This window comes from Oryza glaberrima, chromosome 8, assembly GCF_000147395.1.
Source record: "Oryza glaberrima chromosome 8, OglaRS2, whole genome shotgun sequence".
Taxonomy (NCBI): domain Eukaryota; kingdom Viridiplantae; phylum Streptophyta; class Magnoliopsida; order Poales; family Poaceae; genus Oryza; species Oryza glaberrima.
In genome coordinates this window covers 24,230,392-24,248,354 of record NC_068333.1, presented here as the reverse complement: position 1 = coordinate 24,248,354, position 17,963 = coordinate 24,230,392, and the positions used below count along the sequence as shown (strand labels likewise).

At 47.4% G+C, this 17,963-nt stretch overlaps 4 protein-coding genes and 1 pseudogene across 7 annotated transcripts; 3 read left to right on the top strand and 2 right to left on the bottom strand.

Annotated features, from left to right (window-relative positions):
- Positions 1–323: 323 nt before the first annotated feature.
- On the top strand, positions 324–1,122 carry LOC127783347 (non-specific lipid-transfer protein EPAD1-like). Its single transcript, XM_052310604.1, has 2 exons — positions 324–701; positions 809–1,122. The coding sequence occupies exons 1-2, from the start codon at positions 359–361 to the stop codon at positions 931–933; spliced, it is 468 nt and encodes a 155-aa protein (XP_052166564.1). The 5' UTR covers positions 324–358; the 3' UTR covers positions 934–1,122.
- A 1,409-nt stretch (positions 1,123–2,531) lies between these two features.
- Positions 2,532–4,538, bottom strand: LOC127782530 (uncharacterized). Of its 3 annotated transcripts, none has more exons than XM_052309777.1 (7): positions 4,094–4,538; positions 3,882–4,014; positions 3,698–3,786; positions 3,525–3,599; positions 3,325–3,417; positions 3,080–3,178; positions 2,532–2,930 (listed from the first exon to the last, which is right to left on the bottom strand). In XM_052309777.1, exons 1-7 carry the CDS (start codon positions 4,514–4,516, stop codon positions 2,676–2,678), a joined length of 1,167 nt encoding a protein of 388 aa, XP_052165737.1. In that variant the 5' UTR covers positions 4,517–4,538; the 3' UTR covers positions 2,532–2,675. The 3 variants fall into 3 exon arrangements, with proteins under 3 accessions (XP_052165737.1, XP_052165738.1, XP_052165739.1); XM_052309778.1 differs by having other exon boundaries at positions 2,540–2,930; positions 3,882–4,000; positions 4,094–4,514; XM_052309779.1 differs by having other exon boundaries at positions 2,776–2,930; positions 3,009–3,178.
- A 694-nt stretch (positions 4,539–5,232) lies between these two features.
- LOC127782383 (uncharacterized) lies at positions 5,233–6,945 on the top strand (annotated as a pseudogene).
- A 1,456-nt stretch (positions 6,946–8,401) lies between these two features.
- On the top strand, positions 8,402–13,170 carry LOC127783150 (uncharacterized). The gene is made up of 3 exons (XM_052310393.1): positions 8,402–9,162; positions 11,896–11,975; positions 12,297–13,170. Exons 1-3 carry the CDS (start codon positions 8,415–8,417, stop codon positions 12,996–12,998), a joined length of 1,530 nt encoding a protein of 509 aa, XP_052166353.1. The 5' UTR covers positions 8,402–8,414; the 3' UTR covers positions 12,999–13,170.
- Positions 13,171–15,626: 2,456 nt separating this feature from the next.
- On the bottom strand, positions 15,627–17,963 carry LOC127781093 (sorbitol dehydrogenase). 2 transcript variants are annotated; one of them, XM_052308001.1, is made up of 4 exons: positions 17,715–17,950; positions 16,862–16,929; positions 16,541–16,777; positions 15,627–16,463 (listed from the first exon to the last, which is right to left on the bottom strand). In XM_052308001.1, exons 1-4 carry the CDS (start codon positions 17,845–17,847, stop codon positions 15,792–15,794), a joined length of 1,110 nt encoding a protein of 369 aa, XP_052163961.1. In that variant the 5' UTR covers positions 17,848–17,950; the 3' UTR covers positions 15,627–15,791. The 2 variants fall into 2 exon arrangements, with proteins under 2 accessions (XP_052163961.1, XP_052163960.1); XM_052308000.1 differs by having other exon boundaries at positions 16,541–16,929; positions 17,715–17,963.

Below are 17,963 nucleotides of genomic sequence, written 5' to 3'. Positions count from 1 at the left end.
GTTCAAATATAATTACAAACATACTTTAATTTGCTAACTAACATTGCATTATAAACATACTTTTAACTTTCATAAGAAAAGCTGCGAGACGAACATCAGCCAGATGGCCACCGGCTGCATGCATGCGCTACTGCACACGCTCTGTTGAGCGATCGCCGGCTAGCGGGAGAGATGGATCAGACCCTGTTAACAAATGGACTAAATAAGTAGTTTAGTCATGCGTTTGGCAGGTACATCGATCTCGATCCAGACGACAAACCAAATACTCGTAGCTATTTAAAGGCTTAAGCGCTCTAATTAATAATCACCCCTAAACCATATACACTCCTGTAACCTCTGCCTGCCTTAAGCTAAGCCGATGGAGATCAAGCTCGTCTTCTTCTTCCTCCTCCTCCTGGGTTTTGGCAACGCGGAGGAGGAACTCGACACCGAAACCTGCGACGTCGCCAAGCTGTCGGCCGAGATTGGCACCTACTGCGAATTCGACCAAGGGAGGATGTACCCCGGCCGGTGCTGCGACAGCATCATCGACGCCGCGGATGGGCACGACGGCGGTGGCACTCAGTGCATCTGCCGCGTCTGGATGGAGGATGCGGTGAGAAAGACCGGGATCACTTTCAGAGAGTTGTTGCATCAGTACATTGATTGTGGTGGTCTGCAGCCCAGCCTACCTCATCTTGCCGACTCCGCTTGCTCAGCTGGTAAGTAATTAAGCATTAATTGCGTCTCCATCTCGAATCGATCAGTCTCTAATTAACTTTTGTTGTTTCTTCCTTTTCTGATCTGTCTGATTAATTCACTTGATCAGCTCCTGAGATGGTAGGCACACTTCCAGGTCCAGGCAAGATCAGCGGTGCAGACACCACCAACGGAGTCATCTTCTCCGCCATGAGGCCGGCCATTATCGTCAATAAAATGCTAGCTAGTACGTGATACATATATATAGCGAGTGTTCGTTGGGGTATTTGTTAAGTTAATTTAGTGTTATTGCCGGCTAATAATATATATAATGGAGAAGCTATGAGTTTGATGTCATATTGCAGTGCATTACATCGTTTTGTTATTATATTTTGAAAGCAGACTGTAAGTTCCCTGACGCTCTATTTGAGAGATAAAAAGATTATCATGCCGAAAGAGATCAACTACTCCCTCTGTCCCACAATATAAGGGATTTTAAGTTTTTGCTTGCAACGTTTGACAACTTATCTTATATTCAAATTCTTTTTGCAAATATAAAAAATGAAAAGTTACGCTTAAAGTATTGTGGATAATAAAGTAAATCACAAATAAAATAAATAATAATTTCAAAAAAAAATTGAATAAGACAAATGGTTAAACGTTGTAAGAAAAAACTTAAAATCCCTTATATTGTGAGACGGAGGGAGTAGTAGTCTAGTACCAGCATGCAGTGTGTGTGTTTGTGTGTGATGTTGATTTGTTTTCTAATTGCATGGCCGTCAGCCCCATGTCTTAGGTTCAGGTGTCCCGTGCTGAAACTTGAAAGTGCTACTAGTTTGATGGCTCACAGAATTTTCATAAATTCGGTCACCATTTAATGCATGTGGCCCTTACACCACAACTGTAATTTAACAGATTCGATCAAACAGCTCTAGTCTACGGATTTACCCAGAAACATGGGCGGCGGTTTAATCTACGGATTGATAGCAACTAAGATATATGTTTCTGTTAAACTTTTATGCTTGAGAGGTGTTCTAATTGTTTCTTTCTTCTTTTTTAGCTGTGTATATTTTATACAGAGACTGGGGGTGACTCAATTTGATTGTATCATTTTGATGTAAATAAAGCTTCCATTATCTTAAAAAAAACAGCTCTAGCACTTAGGATTAGCGGTGATGTTCTTCTTCTTCTTCTTCTTCTTCTTCTTCTTTTTAATCAGCCGTGATGTTGTTCAGGTAAAGAAATGGGTAGAAGTGATGAAAGATCAGACCGAGACAGGCCGTCATATTGCGCTCCTACTACGCAGTAAGCCCAATACGACCCATTTGTTGGTTCGGTCGATTTGTTGATGGGCCAAATGGAGGCCCAACTTTGTGCTTCTTGCCCTGATCTGACGGAGCGCTGGGGTCGGAGAACAAGACGCCGGCCCCTACTCATCATAGCTACTGATTGAATACAATTATCATTCTTCTACATTCTTGAGTTCCTACTTGTAACAGTCTCGACCGCTTCGTGCGACGTTGCCAAGCTGTCGACTGAGATTAATTGGCACCTAGTGCGGTTCAGGGAGGATGGACGGCGTTGATCAGTGCTGTGACGCCATGGAAGCTCGGTGGTGCTCAGTGTCTCTGCCCGTCGTTTCTACTTGTGGGTTATGTTACCGATGAAAAACCATATACATGGGTCCTCCTATTCGTCGCAGTTATACTTTATTTGTTAAGTTTAGTGTTAATTATTGTCTGCTAACAGTGGAGAGCTATGAGTTTGATGTCAATGCCGCATTGTCGTTTTGTTCTTTTATTTTGAAAGCAGACAGTAATAAGTTCGAACGGATTCTAAATCTCTCAAATAGAGCTTCAGATTTAATGTTCAGTATTATGCTAGTACTAATGTTTTAATTATGTGATACTCCTATATTAACATTGAATAATTTGACTGCAAGCAATTAGCTTGTCAAGATAAAATCATGCCATGTTGTGTTAGAGCTGCATTTATACTTAGAAGACAGCATGCAGCTGTTCATACAACCCCCAAAGTACAATCCCTATTATTGTGTCCCTAACCAGCCCTTTGATGAGTGAGCTTGCCCAGGTATCAGATGATGCTCTACCAACAAGATCACGGAATCTCAAGTCTCCTTGATCAGAAATCAGTGCATACACCACACCATTCATATGTCCCTTTCCAATGATCCCAACGACAGTTTTGCTCTTGTTTACAGCTTTGCTCCTCTTCAGAGACCATGCAAGGAACTGTAAAACAGACGACAAATTAGCTTCAGATAGATTGTTCAATTCAGAGACCATGCACTTGGAAGCAAGATACGTAACTAATTAACTTTCTGCGTATGAGTGATCTTTCTGCAGGTTGTAAAATTCAGACAAGTTACCGAAGAATATACCATGTCACGCTCATGTATCAGAGGTTGCAGTAGTGAGGGATATGAGATGCTCAGTTTCTCATACAACTCGTAGGGGCTACCTGCAGCTTTCTCATCCTGCTGCATTACCACTCAAACAAGGATATCGACGTAAATAACGCGAAAATTATGTTTTGCAATGAAATGATTTAGAGGAAATTACACTCGTGTAAAAATGCAACACTGCTGAGAACAGAGAGATACTTCTAGGAGTATTTAGAACTTACACTTGTGTCAGTTGTAGAGGTAATTCCACGGAATAATGAAACTACCAATTTAGTCTTCTCATCCCAGCTAAGGGATTTCCAAGCTCGTTCAAGCTGCAACAACAACTTGGCATGAGCTTCAGAAAACTTATCATTTATATTTTGCGCAACTGCAAATCGGAAAAGAGTTCGCAGATATATAGTAGTAGTTGTATATATACAGTTATTTCAATTGGACGATCCCCAAGAACGAGCTGAGCGCCAAGATCTTCAGACACCTTCCTAGCCGCTCGGAACTAGCAAATGATGGAGTAAAAGAGGAATTGTTTTCAAGAGTTGAATTAAATCATCAGAAAAAAAATGAAAACTAATGACAGGAATAATTTAATTACACCTCTTCTCCGAAGGGCCGGTTTGCACCAGAAGAGATCTTTGAGGAGAAAACGGCAAGAAGCAGACGCAGAGCAAGTGCAGTCTGCCCACCTGCAAGCATCGTCACAAGCAGAAAAGAATTACCATCTTCTGGCTGATTGGCAGTAGGATTATATCATTGTAGAGTGAAAAAGAATTTCAATTACCCAGATTGATGCTCCGGTTGACGGCTCCGAAGAACTTGGAGCCACCGAGAGAGAACATGTTGGATTTGAGGAGCGGCTCGCCGGCAGAAGAATCGGTGGTCACGTACATGATTCCAGCTCTGCAGTGAAGGCTCTGCAATGGCAGCAATTAGCTCAAGAAGAGATTTCACGGCCATGTCTGACTGAGCAGGCCTAGCTAACGACGATCTTGCCTGCTCCGGCAGAGCTCGACGACGACGTTGTCCGGGCGGACGGCGCGGAGCACCCGCTCGACGTCGGCGACGGACTCCTCGGAGAGGTGGGACGTCCCGAGGATCCAGACGTCCTCTGGCTCCACGAACTCCGGCGGCCGCCACGCCGGGACGGGCCCGAACCGCCGCCGGGGAACGCGCACCAGTGCGCCTGACTCGACCAGCGCGGCGAGCGCCGGGTCCGCGGCGGTCACCGCGGCCGCCCGCGTGTGCCCCAGCATGGCCTCCCTGTAGTCGAAGCACGGCGGCGGCGGCGGCCGGAACGACGCCGCCGTGGATGGGGTGGGCCCCGCTGCCATCCCTGGCGCGGCGCGGCGAGAGGAGGAGGATATGAGAGCGCGACGCGACGCGACGCGACACGGCGGTGGCGAGCCGCGGGGTCATACAACGCTGTGGATGACGTAGATGGGCTCGCTGCCTCTCGCAACTAAAGATTTTTTTATCCCTACTTTTCCTTGATTTTTTTTATTTTATTTATTATAAAATATCTAAAAAAATAATTTTCTATTTGAAAAATTTACAAAACTAGTCACCCATCGCTCTCCTAAAAGGCGATTTTATCGACTTGGTAGATGGCTGTGGGCCCTAACGGTTGGCCACTGAGGACGCCGAAATTCTGCAGGCGGCCCCCTTCCGCTCTCTAGAAAGACGATTTTTTTACTGTGCGACTGCCTGAAAAATACCACCCCCTACCGTCCTTTAAGTAGGCGGCCCCTCGCACAATAAAAAAAATCATCCTTCTAAAGGGCGGTAAGGAGGCCGCCTGCACAGTTTTGGCTCTTTTGGTGGTTGGCCGTTATAGGAGGTCCAATGGCTGTATGCCACGTCGGCAAAATCGCTCTTTGGGAGCGATAGGCGACTAGTTTTGTAATTTTTTTATTTATGTAAATATTTTAATAAAAAATTCACTTTTCCTTACCGGCAAATGGGCCGCTTTTTTTATGGGCCCGCAAGTTCTTGTCCGAATCCGGTCCGGACTCCAACCCGGCCCAACTCGGAAACGAGCAAGAGTTTCCGATCGATAGTGATGAAGGATTAATAAGTAGAAGAAGCTGAAGCAAGGAAAGGAAGAGGCCGGCGGAACACGTACGGCGACGTTGATGGAGGACCTGCCGGACGACCTGTTGCTGGAAGTCCTCCGCCGCCTCCCGCCGATCAGCCTCGCCGCGTCGCGCGTCGTCTGCAGCGCATGGCGCGCCGCCGTCGACGCCAACCGCCTCCTGCGCGCGGACCTCCTCCCCCTCTCCGTCGCCGGCATCGTCGTCAACCCCCTCTCCCTGGGCTCGCGCTTCCTCTGCCGCCCCAATGCCGCGGCGACCATCGCCGACGACCTCGACGACATCCGCAACACGAGCAGAGGCATCTTCAACCGCTTCGATTTCCGAGTCAGCGACCACTGCAACGGCCTCTTCTTGGTCGACGACGACGTCCAGCACGTGGTTAACCCGGCCACGCGGCAGTGGGCGCCATTGCCGGGCTATCCACCGCCGCATCCGTGCTACCCGCACAAGCTCTTCTCCCCCACAATCTGCCTCGTGTTTGATCCCGCCGTATCGCCTCACTTCGAGGTGTTGGTGATTCCGCGGCTCCGCTCCGAATTACGCAGGCCACGAGAATGGCCGCCGTCGCCGTTCGTCCTGCGTGCTTTCTCGTCTAGGACGGACGGGCGGCGATCAATGGGAGGATAGGTCCTTCGTTCGGGAAGGCCCCCGGCCTACGTACAAAAGGCAGACTTGAGTTTCAGCGGCTACTATCGCGTCAAACAACAGCAGTGTTGTGTCTATTGCAAAGGAGCGCTCTATGTGAATTTTCAGGCTAACAATTTCACTATCAGGTAACTATCTATATATCTATAACTTCAATTCTTGGCTATCTTTATTTACTTTGGTTATTGTTGTTCGTTGTTGTTGTACAATTCACATAGTGATTTGCTCCGGTCTAGCAAAAAATACATCGAGGTACCGGTACCTCACGGTACCAAATCATTTCCGATCGTTGGATCTGTATCTCGAGGTACTTTTTGATGAACCAGAGCAAATCTCATTCACATATATATATATATATATATATGCATAATTTACTAATGTATGTTATCCTGGCCTTTTTTTTTTCCATAGGATATCACTATCAAACGGGACTTACCGTGTGATTCAATCGGAGCCTAGCATGTCGCTGAGATATAGGGAGAAACATCCAGACCTTTATCTTGGGATATCAGAAAAGGGGGTACATTGTGCACGCGTTAGTTTCGACCATCTTATGGTGTGGTTCCTTAGTGAATCGCATGGTCAGATGAAGTGGGTGTTGAAGCATCGTAGCCGAATTGCATCCTTGCTACCTCGTCGCACCACCTACGAAGAACAGAGTGGCGAATCATGGATCTTACATGGTGCTAACTATCAAGGAGATTTTCACGCTGATGCTGACGATGTATCATGGATGTTTAATTTCGAATGGCAGAGGGACTCTTATGATGACGATGACGATCATCATGAGAACAAGCGCCATGCCAAATATGTTACTTTCTTAGGATTCCATCCTTTTGATGAAGAGGTTGTGTTCCTCGGTGAAACTTTCAGAAGGGGATTTGCCTATAATCTGAACAACTCAGAGATCCAAGACCTGGTAACTTGTGCCCAAAATTCTATGATCTCACTTATCACCAGGCGTTGATACAAACGTCTTTTGTGTACACGCCTTGCTGGATTGGATTAGAGAGAGCTCTCTCTCTCTCTCTCCCTGTAAATAGCTAGTAGTAATTTAGAATCTCACCTTGTTGTAGATTATTTTGAGTCTGTTTTAGTGGCAAGCAGATGAAGAGAGCAGATGTACTATTTCATCCCAATATATACTTACATTAGTTTTAGTAGCATCAATCTTTGAAATTTTTAGGATTATATGATATCTTTCTTAAGCAATAATATATATCCATGGCAAGAGTACTGCATGCCACATTACTACACTGAACATGCTTAATCAGCAAAAGAAAACCTGTAGCACCGCACGATATCCACAAAATCCATCGAACTAATTAAACAAATATACACGGACAGGAACGACTCAACAATTCAACGGATCACTGATGAAAGGATTGATGCTCTAGCTGCTACACATGGCCAAATGGTCTTTCTTTACAACAGCAGCTAGCGGAGGAGTGTCGTTTATGTGTAGTGTTTGTGTGGATGGAAATGGAGCTACTAGTCCTACATGGATAAACTCCGCACGTCAGTCGCCCTGGTGGTCGTCGCTGCATGCGCTTTCTGCACTTTTTTTCTGAACTTTTTGCTTACAAAACCCTGCGCTTTTTGCCCTTTTCCCCGACGAGTTGGGCGGTTATGGCGAGGGTTGGGTTTCTGGACGCAAGTTGGCAGCGGTGTAGCACGCAGGATTGATTGCACGTTCGTTGCAGCATTGAGAATCTGCTGGCTTTCGCATACCGGCGGCCGGACGTGTACGACGCCGGTTTTGGGCTCGAGACCAAAAACGGGTGGTGGCGTCCTTGCCTCTATTGGGCTCTGACGAATGCTATGTTTATCCGGATGAGGTAGTTAGCCTACTAGTAGTAGAAGAATATTTGTTTCCGTTTTAAGGCTTATTGTTTGATTAATCGCCGATCGAGATTGTCATAGTGGAGTGCTACTCTACGAGTTGATGATGGGCCGACCAACGAGAATTGCTTACTCCCTCAATACTAAAAAAGAATAAAACTATTTTTACACCTTTCGACCAAGCATAACTTTTTTTATTAAATTTATTCAATTATTTTTTTTCTTTTTAATAAACTAATCATAACTATTTTTTATTTAATTTATTAATTTTCTTCTAAAGCAACCATAACATTTTACATCCACTTTCTTGATCCACATGAAAATATTATGCTGATATGTTTTTTCTTTAGAAACATAGTATAAATACAGACGCTCACAGAGAATCTATTACGCTCACTTGGTTCTGTGCTGGCATGTTGACCTTCATTTTCTGTGAAACTCTGGATGCAGAAACATTTATTCAGTTTACGGTTGCCCATTCCATTCCATTCGAGAGCGAGTGCGACCTGTGCACGCCGTGACCACCAATCAGGATAGACCAAGACAGCAAGAGTGACTAACCAACCCCTTTTCCTTCCACGGCTGCACCTCTCGCCCACTGGACCAAACCAAACCAAAACCATTGCCACCCCCACAACCTTCCACGTCTCGTCACAAGCCGCTTACAAATACTCGCGTTCCAAACCACCATTTCCCACCACAAACACCTCCATCACCACCACCTCCAAATTCCGATGTGTACGACCAAACTAGAGGAGATCACCGGCGAGTGGCCGCCGCCGGCATTGCAGGCCGCCTCCACGACGTCGTCGTCGGAGCCGTGCCGCCGCCTCTCGCCGCCCAGCAGCAAGCGCCCCGCGGGGCGCACCAAGTTCCACGAGACCCGCCACCCGGTGTTCCGCGGCGTGCGGCGCCGTGGCCGTGCGGGGCGGTGGGTGTGCGAGGTCCGCGTGCCGGGCCGCCGCGGGTGCAGGCTCTGGCTCGGCACGTTCGACGCCGCCGACGCCGCCGCGCGCGCCCACGACGCCGCCATGCTCGCGCTCCGCGGCCGCGCCGCCGCGTGCCTCAACTTCGCCGACTCCGCCTGGCTGCTCGCCGTGCCGCCCCCGGCCACCCTCCGCTGCGCCGCCGACGTCCAGCGCGCCGTGGCGCGGGCGCTGGAGGACTTCGAGCAGCGGGAGTCATCATCGTCCGTGTTCCCACTCGCCATCGACGTCGTCGCCGAGGACGCCATGTCCGCCACGTCCGAGCCGTCCGCCGCGAGCGACGACGACGCCGTCACCAGCAGCAGCAGCACGACCGACGCCGACGAGGAGGCATCACCGTTCGAGCTGGACGTGGTGAGCGACATGGGCTGGAGCCTGTACTACGCGAGCTTAGCGGAGGGCCTCCTCATGGAGCCCCCGGCTTCCGGCGCATCGTCCGACGACGACGACGACGCCATCGTCGACTCAGGCGACATCGCTGACGTGTCTCTGTGGAGCTACTAGCATTGAAGCAGACGCGCGTCATGCTCTTGTACATAAAAGAGTGACTTCCTAATTAACAGCAGCTGAGCATGTATGGCCTTGTATATAGGGTTTTTTTTTCTTTTGATCGCTGTACATTTTTCCTACCTCTGGAATCTTTGATTCCTAGGTACAGTTTCCTCATTTCGGCATGTTTTGAGTGATTGAGAGTGAAATTATAAAAAAATGTCATGCATAATCAAAGACTAGGGAGGACCAAAATATTGCAAATGAACATTGTTTGTGTGTCGCTACGTTTCATTAATAGTGTAGAAAGCCAAAGTTATGTTTTACCCCGAAACGGCTAAAATTCACCACCGGTTTTTAACTCAAATCAGGGGGCCGTTCCAGGGTTCCATATTTCAGGCTGAAAGGCATTGTTTCGGCTAGAATAATATTTTTTTCAGTTAAGCAAAATTTGATCATATTCAACTTTGTTTTTCTAGTTTTTTTTTTCTGAAATTTCAATTCTACCCGATCCCCTCGAAATGTTTTTTATTTATTTCCCTGGATAGTTCCAACGACATAAAAGGTAAGAACATAATTTTTTATTTGAAATGTAAAACTAGAATTATTTTGACGGGATGCCAGCATGAACAGTAACCGGATGTATCGATAAGCAGCATGAACGGTCAAGATCGTCTTGGATCTGTCTAGGATTTCCCTTATCATTTTCGGCGCGGTTACCGGAACTCCATAGTAAGATAGTTATCACGGTAACTACGAGACATATCGTGGTTTTAAAAACTATAAAAGGTTAGCGTACATGGTAACCGTGATAACCACGGTTCTATAAACCCTGATCCGTCTGTTGCAGGGTCCTAAGTGTGCGTGCACTTCACCACACACGCACCCAAAATACTCTTCCGCTTGGGTTGATTAGTTCCTAACAATATCAAACCAAAACGTCATTTCGTGAGAAATCGATGGACTTCGATCACAGCTAATACCCCGTGTACAGTGGCGAATCTAGAATATAAATTGAGGGGGTGCTAGAGCAAATTAGAGATATGTCAACTCGAGAAATATTTTTGATGAAACCCAAATATGCATAAGATCAACAGAAAACACATTGTCTGCTCCATTTTAATTTCCAGTTACATTAATATGCATCTACAAAATGTATGAACAAATTAGTATTTTGTACTGAGAGAGTGTAAGAGTGCATTATATATTTGCAACTTTAATCACCAAACTCTTCAGCTAACATCCTGGCATTCTTTACGTGCGGCCAATTTTACTATAAATTACTGATTATACTCACTAATGACTAACTAAATACATGGGATGGAGCTGGGGCTTGCGCACCAACAAGCCCCAACAGTGGATTCGCCACTGCCCGTGTATAAGGCTGTGTTTGATGAGAGGAGATAGAGGAGATTGGGAAGATACGCAAAACGAGGTGAGCCATTAGCATATGATTAATTGACTATTAAGTATTTTAAACTTCAAAAATGGATTAATATGATTTTTTAAAGCAACTTTCCTATAGAACTTTTTTGTAAAAAATGCACCGTTTAGTAGTTTGGGAAACGTGCGCGTGAAAAACGAAACAAAACTCACTCACAGTCACCCAGATCACCTAGGAAAGAACACAGCCTAGTCTTCATCCTGATCAATAATGCTAAACAATCAGTAGTACGAGAGATGGTACACGAACTGAATTCGCCGGCTACTCACAATGATACTACTCCCTCCGTTCTATAATATAAGAGATTTTGAGTTTTTGTTTGCAACGTTTGACCACTCGTCTTAATCAAAAAATTTTGAAATTATTATTTATTTTATTTGTGACTTACTTTATTATCTACAGTACTTTAAACACAACTTTTTGTTTTTTATATTTGTAAAAAAATTTTGAATAAGACAAGTAGTCAAACGTTGTAATCAAAAACTCAAAATCCCTTATATTGTGGGACGGAGGGAGTATCATACTACAACTTGCCTCGTACGGAAATAATAATAATAATTCGTACGGAAATAATAATAATAATAATAATAGTAGTAGTAGTAATAATAATACAGTACAGTACTAGAATGAGTAGAATACTCTGCTTTGTCCGTACACCTGTGGGGCGCATCTATTGTATCCAGAAGAGGCAAAAACAGCAGCGGCGGCAGCAGCAGAAACGCCCGCCCATGGGTGTGCTCAATACCAGAAATGGCAACCAGCCTCGGATTTTTCCCTTTTATGTCATTGCAGGCTGACACGAGAGGTTTGCATCCATTTGACTTCTTTTTGGATAATAAGCTAAACAAAAGCCATGCTTTGCTTTGCCTTGCCTTGCTCTGGAAACCGAGGACAACCGAACCAACAGATTTTGGCCGCGCGCTGGATACGGCTAAGCAATTCGATCCCCTTGTCGACACATGCGTGTCAGCTCCAGGTTTATAACTACTCAACTTTGTCTCAAAATAAACGAATTTCTATAGTTTAGAATTTATCATAAAATAAACTAATTTCTATCGTTTTACCTATCAGTAAAGCGAGAAAATTTTATTACTTTATTCCTTTCAAAAAAAATATTACTTTAACATCCTTTGCTTATCCATCAATCAATATAATTTTTACATCAATTAAGAGCATTGTGATATATTGTTTCTCACCTTAAAATTTTCCTGAGATATTAGGGTTTGGGTAATTTGGGTACAGATAGTACTCTGTTGCACCAATCTGATGTTGTATTATTGTTACTTTGTTTTCCAGTGAGCACGACACGAGATCGATCAACCGACCTGCGACGAGAAATTGCTACGACATTTTCTTCCCCTCGAAGATATCCATGTGTATGTCAATGTCACGTGATATGTCTTGTGTTGCTGCTACAATCATCATCATCATCACGTCCGTCATGATGGCGCAATCAAACTAACACCGCTTTACGCTTTCGCCGCCTGGATTAATTTCTCCTCTTCTCTTCCTCCCGTTTATAATAATTCTCTGTTTAAAATTAAAAGCCCTCCAAAATCCACCATTTTTCCCGCGTCGCAGCCACCTTACAATACGCAGCCATACCTATATATACAAGCTTTCCCCGTCGCCGCCGCCGCCGCCGCCGCCAACACCAACCAACTGCGGCTTGAGACGTCGCGCGCGACATGGAGAAGAACACCACCGCCATGGGGCAATTGATGAGCTCCTCCGCGACGACGGCGGCGACGGCGACGGGGCCGGCGTCGCCGAAGCGGCCGGCGGGGCGGACCAAGTTCCAGGAGACGAGGCACCCGGTGTTCCGCGGGGTGCGGCGGCGCGGGCGCGCGGGGCGGTGGGTGTGCGAGGTGCGCGTCCCGGGCAGCCGCGGCGACCGCCTGTGGGTCGGCACGTTCGACACCGCCGAGGAGGCCGCACGCGCGCACGACGCCGCCATGCTCGCCCTGTGCGGGGCCTCCGCCAGCCTCAACTTCGCCGACTCCGCCTGGCTGCTCCACGTCCCCCGCGCCCCCGTCGCCTCCGGCCATGACCAGCTGCCCGACGTGCAGCGCGCCGCCAGCGAGGCCGTCGCCGAGTTCCAGCGCCGGGGAAGTACTGCCGCCACTGCCACCGCCACCTCCAGTGACGCCGCATCCACCGCTCCTCCGTCGTCGTCGCCCGTTCTGTCACCCAACGACGACAATGCCTCGTCGGCGTCCACTCCTGCGGTGGCGGCGGCGTTGGACCACGGCGACATGTTCGGTGGCATGCGCGCCGATCTGTACTACGCGAGCTTGGCGCAGGGTCTGCTCATCGAGCCGCCGCCGCCGCCGACCACCGCGGAGGGTTTCTGCGACGACGAAGGATGCGGCGGCGCTGAAATGGAGCTGTGGAGCTAGCATCAAATTAACCAAACAATCTTCACTAGCTTGTTGGATGTAGTAGTAGCAGTTCTAGCTAGCACAAGTGCAGAACACAAAAGGATCGTTTGTGTTGTGCCTGCGAAAAATTCCCCAAGGAAATATTTGTATGCATTTCATTTAATTTGCATGGTTACAAATTCCTACACATTCTATTTGCTCGAATACATTATAAAATCTATGAATTGTCAAAATATCAATTCTTTCTTCCATAAACACAGGGTAACACACCAGAACTTCACCCCTTTTCAGCAGGTTTTACTGCAGTCAACTAATATGACCATCACAACAAAGTAGCCACAGAAGTAACGATGGCGACCTGATCATCCAAAGTCAAACACTTGCACGGTACCTCTGGCCACAATTAGAAATAGAGAGAGATATGATGTTAGGATGAGATCTAGCGTTAGTAACAGTAATTGTACTCACAGAATTATAATAATTTATTGAACTCAGCTTGCGATCTCCCATCAGACGGGGACTGATGATGGTACTTTGCCATGGGAGGCTGGAGGTCGGCATGACAAGACGACTACGTGGACGCCTGGGGATTCATTCGATCAGAGCTGATCAAGTAAACGCTGCAGACGGCAGCGTCGACATCAGCGTACGTGGCCGCCGTGGTCCGCAGCAGCACAAATTTGCTCCTACGACTCGGCCCTTTTTTTTATATATGTCGAGGACATGATGAACAATTCAACGACGACTAGTGTCGCCACTAGTCACTACACGCACGATTGTTATTTTGAAAACAAAAACGGCTGCGGCTGTAATTCATCCTCGTGTTCATTCATTCCCCTGGCCAGCCATCACCATAGATATTTTTGCCCATTTAATCTGCAAAGATCATCCCTGACTGATTTGGTAAGGCCTGGTCTAGTTCCTAACTACTTTTCAAACTTTCAATTTTTCTATCACATCAAAACTTTTCTACACATATAAACTTTTAACTTTTCCATCACAACGTTCCGATTTTAATTAAACTTTCAATTTTAACGTGAATAAAACACATCCTAAATATACACTACTAGTGGTAGTAGAAGAGGAGTAGTCGTAGATGGCATCGTGTTGTCTTAGGCCCTAAGTCACACGGCAAAGCCGCCAAGAGCGTTTGCTCCTCTGATCGATGGGTTGACTTCATCATCTCCATCTGATCGCCATGAAAAAAGGCGATTGTTGTCGTGTCCCGCCGCCGAGGAAACAAACGTTGGTTGTTCCGCGGGTTACACGCGTCGGCATCATGAGCGGCGCCGGGGTATAGTTGGGCGTCGGCATGGCAACCGCGCGCCGACGCGCACCAGCAGCAAGTTGCGTGCCCGTCGGCTTCGGCTAACGACGCGCGCGGACGAGGAAAACCCGGAGATCTCGCGGATTTTATGGGCTTGTAGCAATGCAGCATTCGACCTTAGCTGGCCTCCTACTGACCTGGTTCTTTCTCGGCCCAACTATTACTAGCTCCGCATAGCCCAATATCCCATCGCTGCATTTGACGTGACAACCGTGGACTATGGGCTAGATAAGGAATAAGTTCACCTACCTTCCCTCAACTTTAGGTCGAGTCTATATTACATCCCTAATCCCCAATACCAAAAATCTTCACCCTTCAAATATTCAAAACTGTACAATCCAGATCCCATGGCAGTATATATGGGTGATTTCACTAATGTGGCATCCTAGTCAGCAATCTAGACCCTCATGTAAGTGAGAAAAAAAATAATGTAGGGGTCACATCCCTTCTTTCCACCCTTTTCTTCCTTTTATTTTTTCTTCTCCTCTTTTCTTTTTTCTCTTCTCTTTTGTTCTTCTCTTTGCCACAAAGGGGGGAGCGGCAGCGGTGGCGAGCGAGCGTGCGGCTGGCGAAGCAGAGCAGCGGCGGTGATGGCGGACGAGCACGCGGCCGGCGAAGTGGAGCGGTGGCGGTCGGTCCATCTGCCACCGACTATGCATCGAGAAGATTGGAGAGGAAAGAGAAGAAAGAAAAGAAAAGAGAAAAAAAGAGAAGAAATATGATATGTGTGCCTCATATTTTTTTATTTTTAGTGTTGAATAGGATGCCATGTCAGCGAAACCACCCATATATACTGTCATGGGACCTTGATTGCATGGTTTGAAACATTTGAAGGGTAAAGATTTCTAATATCGAGGATTAGGGATGTCTTATAGACTCGACGTAAAGCTAAGGGACAGTAGGTGAACTTGTTAACTAGTTAAAAGGCTAGCTTGGTTTGGCTCGTTAATGAGGTATATCTCATTTATATCATATTAATTATTTCAAATTTACCATTTTATCATGTATTAACATAATAATAAACACTAGCTAATAAAGTACTCAATAAATACGAATAGTTTTGATGTAACTAAAAGACAACCGGTTAAAAAGCACCAAGTTTATGAAGGTTTGGTTATATCTTGTACTAATGAGTTAAACGAGCAGCTCATGAGTTAAAAGGCTAGCTCAGCTCAACTCATTAAGACTACGAGTTCAACCTAATCCAAGCCGAACTTGCTACAAACCGATCCGAGCTGCGAGTTTTGATCCCCCGCCCCCCCCCCCCCCCCCCCCCCCCCTCCTCCTCCCTAGTGTTCAACAACATAACAATCATCGAGTGAATTGAAACAGACAGTGCACACGCTTAGTCCATGAGGACATAACAACGTTGCCGCCTTTTATTCAGGTAGAGACAGACACGGCAACCAGCAAAGCAAGCACACAATTTTTTGTCCGATCGACACACGTTCCAAACCCATCACACATTTTGTCGATGGATCGATCTAGAGGTTGAACATGACCTTGATGGCGTCGCGGCCACGGGCGCTGACCTCGAACGCCGCCTCCACGTCCTCCTGCGAGAACCCGAAGCGGTGGGTGATGAGCGGCTTCACGTCGATCTTGCCGCTGCGGAGTAACTCGATGCAGAGCGGCCACGTGTCCTTGTACCGGAATATCCCCACCACGTCCACCTCCCTGATCGCCGCCGACGTCAGCGGCACCGTCATCTCGTTGTGCCCCATCCCGACGAGGCACACCTTCCCGCCGCCGCGCGTCGCCTGCAGCGCCGTCGCCACCGTCTTGCTGAACCCGGCGCAGTCCAGGCTCACGTCGATGTCCCCGCCCATCGCCGTACTGATCCGTTCCACCTCCTCGCCGACGTCCTCCGCGCGCGCCGACACCCTCACGGCGGCGTCGGCGCCGAGGGATCGGGCCACGGAGAGGCGGTGTTCGTCCACGTCCACGATCACGACGCGCGGCGCGCCGAACGCGCGCGCCGCCAGCAGGGTGACCAGGCCGATCGGCCCCGCGCCCATGATCAGCACCCCCGTCTCCGGCCCGACGTCGGCGCGGCGGCACGCGTGCACGCCCACGCTCAGCGGCTCGCACATGGCGCCTTCCTCCAGGCTCACGTTCTCCGGCAGCTTGAAGCACAGATCACCAGGGTGCACGATCTGAGTACCACGACATTGATCAGAATTGCATCTTCTTCTTGGAGAGAAATCGAAATCGAGCTGAATTGCTTGCTTGCCTGGTTGGCGAGGGATCCGTGGACGGGAGGGGTGGCGAAGAACTTCATGTCCTCGCAGAGGTTGTAGCGGCCGCCCTTGCAGTGCCTGCAGCGCCAGCAGCTGATGCCGGGCTCGAGCGCCACGCGGTCGCCGACGGCGAGGTGCGTCACGCCGCTGCCGACCTCCTCTATCACGCCGGCGCACTCGTGCCCGATCACCATAGGCTCCTTCACCACGAAATGCGCAACGCGCATCTCCTGCACGCACTCAAACAACAAACATATATAAGCCACATTATCTTTCATTCTTTCTGTGAGCGATGATGATGAACAACAGATCACCCTGAGGTAGTGCACGTCGCTGCCGCAGATGCCCACTGCCTTCATCCGGACACGGACATCATAAGGCCCTGAAAATGGTCATCTATCTCAGTGTTGTTTCATCCAACATTTTTACCGAATTTCACACTCACATTTGTAGCCATATACAGCAGACGAATGCAAATGCTTGACGCTTGTAAAGAAACAAATATCATAAAAAACATATCAAAATTCAGGGGCTGAGCTTTTGAGACTCAGGCATAGCATGAGCTGATTGCATAGTGAAGTAGTAGGCGTCCACATGAAACAGACTAGCATTTCATAAACAGGAAAGGGGTATTTCTTCTTTCTAAGTGCCAAATCCTTAGTTTTGTACTAGCAATCATCTTTTTTCGCGAACACGCAAAAGGATTGCACGTCAATATATTAGAAGAATAGAGTTTTTGTTACACGACGCACTCAGCAAGTACTAGCAATCATCTTTCAGGAAACTGGAAACGTGCTACTATTACTTAACATGCTTTATATATTATCCAAGACAGGATAATATAAAAAAAAAAGGAATAGTCAGAACTACCTGGGTTATTGGACAGGAAAATAAACTACCACAACAACTGATGAAATTATCAGAAAAAGATTGGATAAGAAAGTATACTACTACACCCAGGGGATTTCTGAACTGAGTTACTGCTACACCAAAAATTCTGAACTATTCCCAAGGAATCAAATTAGCACAACAACCGGCCAATTTTTTATCTCTCCACGAAAGAAAACATATCAACAAGAAGAGAGTAGCACTCCCATCACAGAGCAAAGTGAATTTGTTTATCAAAGAACAACCAAGGTCAGGGACAGGAGAGGATTTCACACGAACCAACTGGCGGGAGCTTGAAGGGCATGATCTTGAGGTTGTTCTTCGCCACCAGCCACGCCGCCATGTTCTCCTCCTCACCGGCTCCGGCCACCGCCGCCGCCGCCGCCTCGGCTCCTTTCCCTCCCTTCCCCATCTTCCTCCTCTTCACTCACTCACCCAAAGTCACAGTGTTTGCAGAGAGCAGGTGATGACTGATGAGCTAGTGATGTGACGATTAAATAGGGATGAAATGGCACGGATGCGTCTATT

What these genes read in the sequence shown, in the direction of transcription:
- LOC127783347 (XM_052310604.1), top strand. Translation starts at nt 359, where the DNA reads ATGGAGATCAAGCTCGTCTTCTTCTTCCTCCTCCTCCTGGGTTTTGGC. An exon ending in CGACTCCGCTTGCTCAGCTG is followed by an intron (nt 702 to 808) that starts GTAAGTAATTAA and finishes TCACTTGATCAG; the next exon opens with CTCCTGAGATGGTAGGCACA.
- LOC127782530 (XM_052309777.1), bottom strand. Translation starts at nt 4,516, where the DNA reads ATGACCCCGCGGCTCGCCACCGCCGTGTCGCGTCGCGTCGCGTCGCGC. An exon ending in GTCGAGCTCTGCCGGAGCAG is followed by an intron (nt 4,015 to 4,093) that starts GCAAGATCGTCG and finishes CTGCCATTGCAG; the next exon opens with AGCCTTCACTGCAGAGCTGG. An exon ending in CAACCGGAGCATCAATCTGG is followed by an intron (nt 3,787 to 3,881) that starts GTAATTGAAATT and finishes CGATGCTTGCAG; the next exon opens with GTGGGCAGACTGCACTTGCT.
- LOC127783150 (XM_052310393.1), top strand. Translation starts at nt 8,415, where the DNA reads ATGTGTACGACCAAACTAGAGGAGATCACCGGCGAGTGGCCGCCGCCG. An exon ending in CGCTGACGTGTCTCTGTGGA is followed by an intron (nt 9,163 to 11,895) that starts GCTACTAGCATT and finishes TTTGTTTTCCAG; the next exon opens with TGAGCACGACACGAGATCGA. An exon ending in CCCCTCGAAGATATCCATGT is followed by an intron (nt 11,976 to 12,296) that starts GTATGTCAATGT and finishes GACATGGAGAAG; the next exon opens with AACACCACCGCCATGGGGCA.
- LOC127781093 (XM_052308000.1), bottom strand. Translation starts at nt 17,847, where the DNA reads ATGGGGAAGGGAGGGAAAGGAGCCGAGGCGGCGGCGGCGGCGGTGGCC. An exon ending in CTTCAAGCTCCCGCCAGTTG is followed by an intron (nt 16,930 to 17,714) that starts GTTCGTGTGAAA and finishes GACCATTTTCAG; the next exon opens with GGCCTTATGATGTCCGTGTC. An exon ending in ACGGATCCCTCGCCAACCAG is followed by an intron (nt 16,464 to 16,540) that starts GCAAGCAAGCAA and finishes CGTGGTACTCAG; the next exon opens with ATCGTGCACCCTGGTGATCT.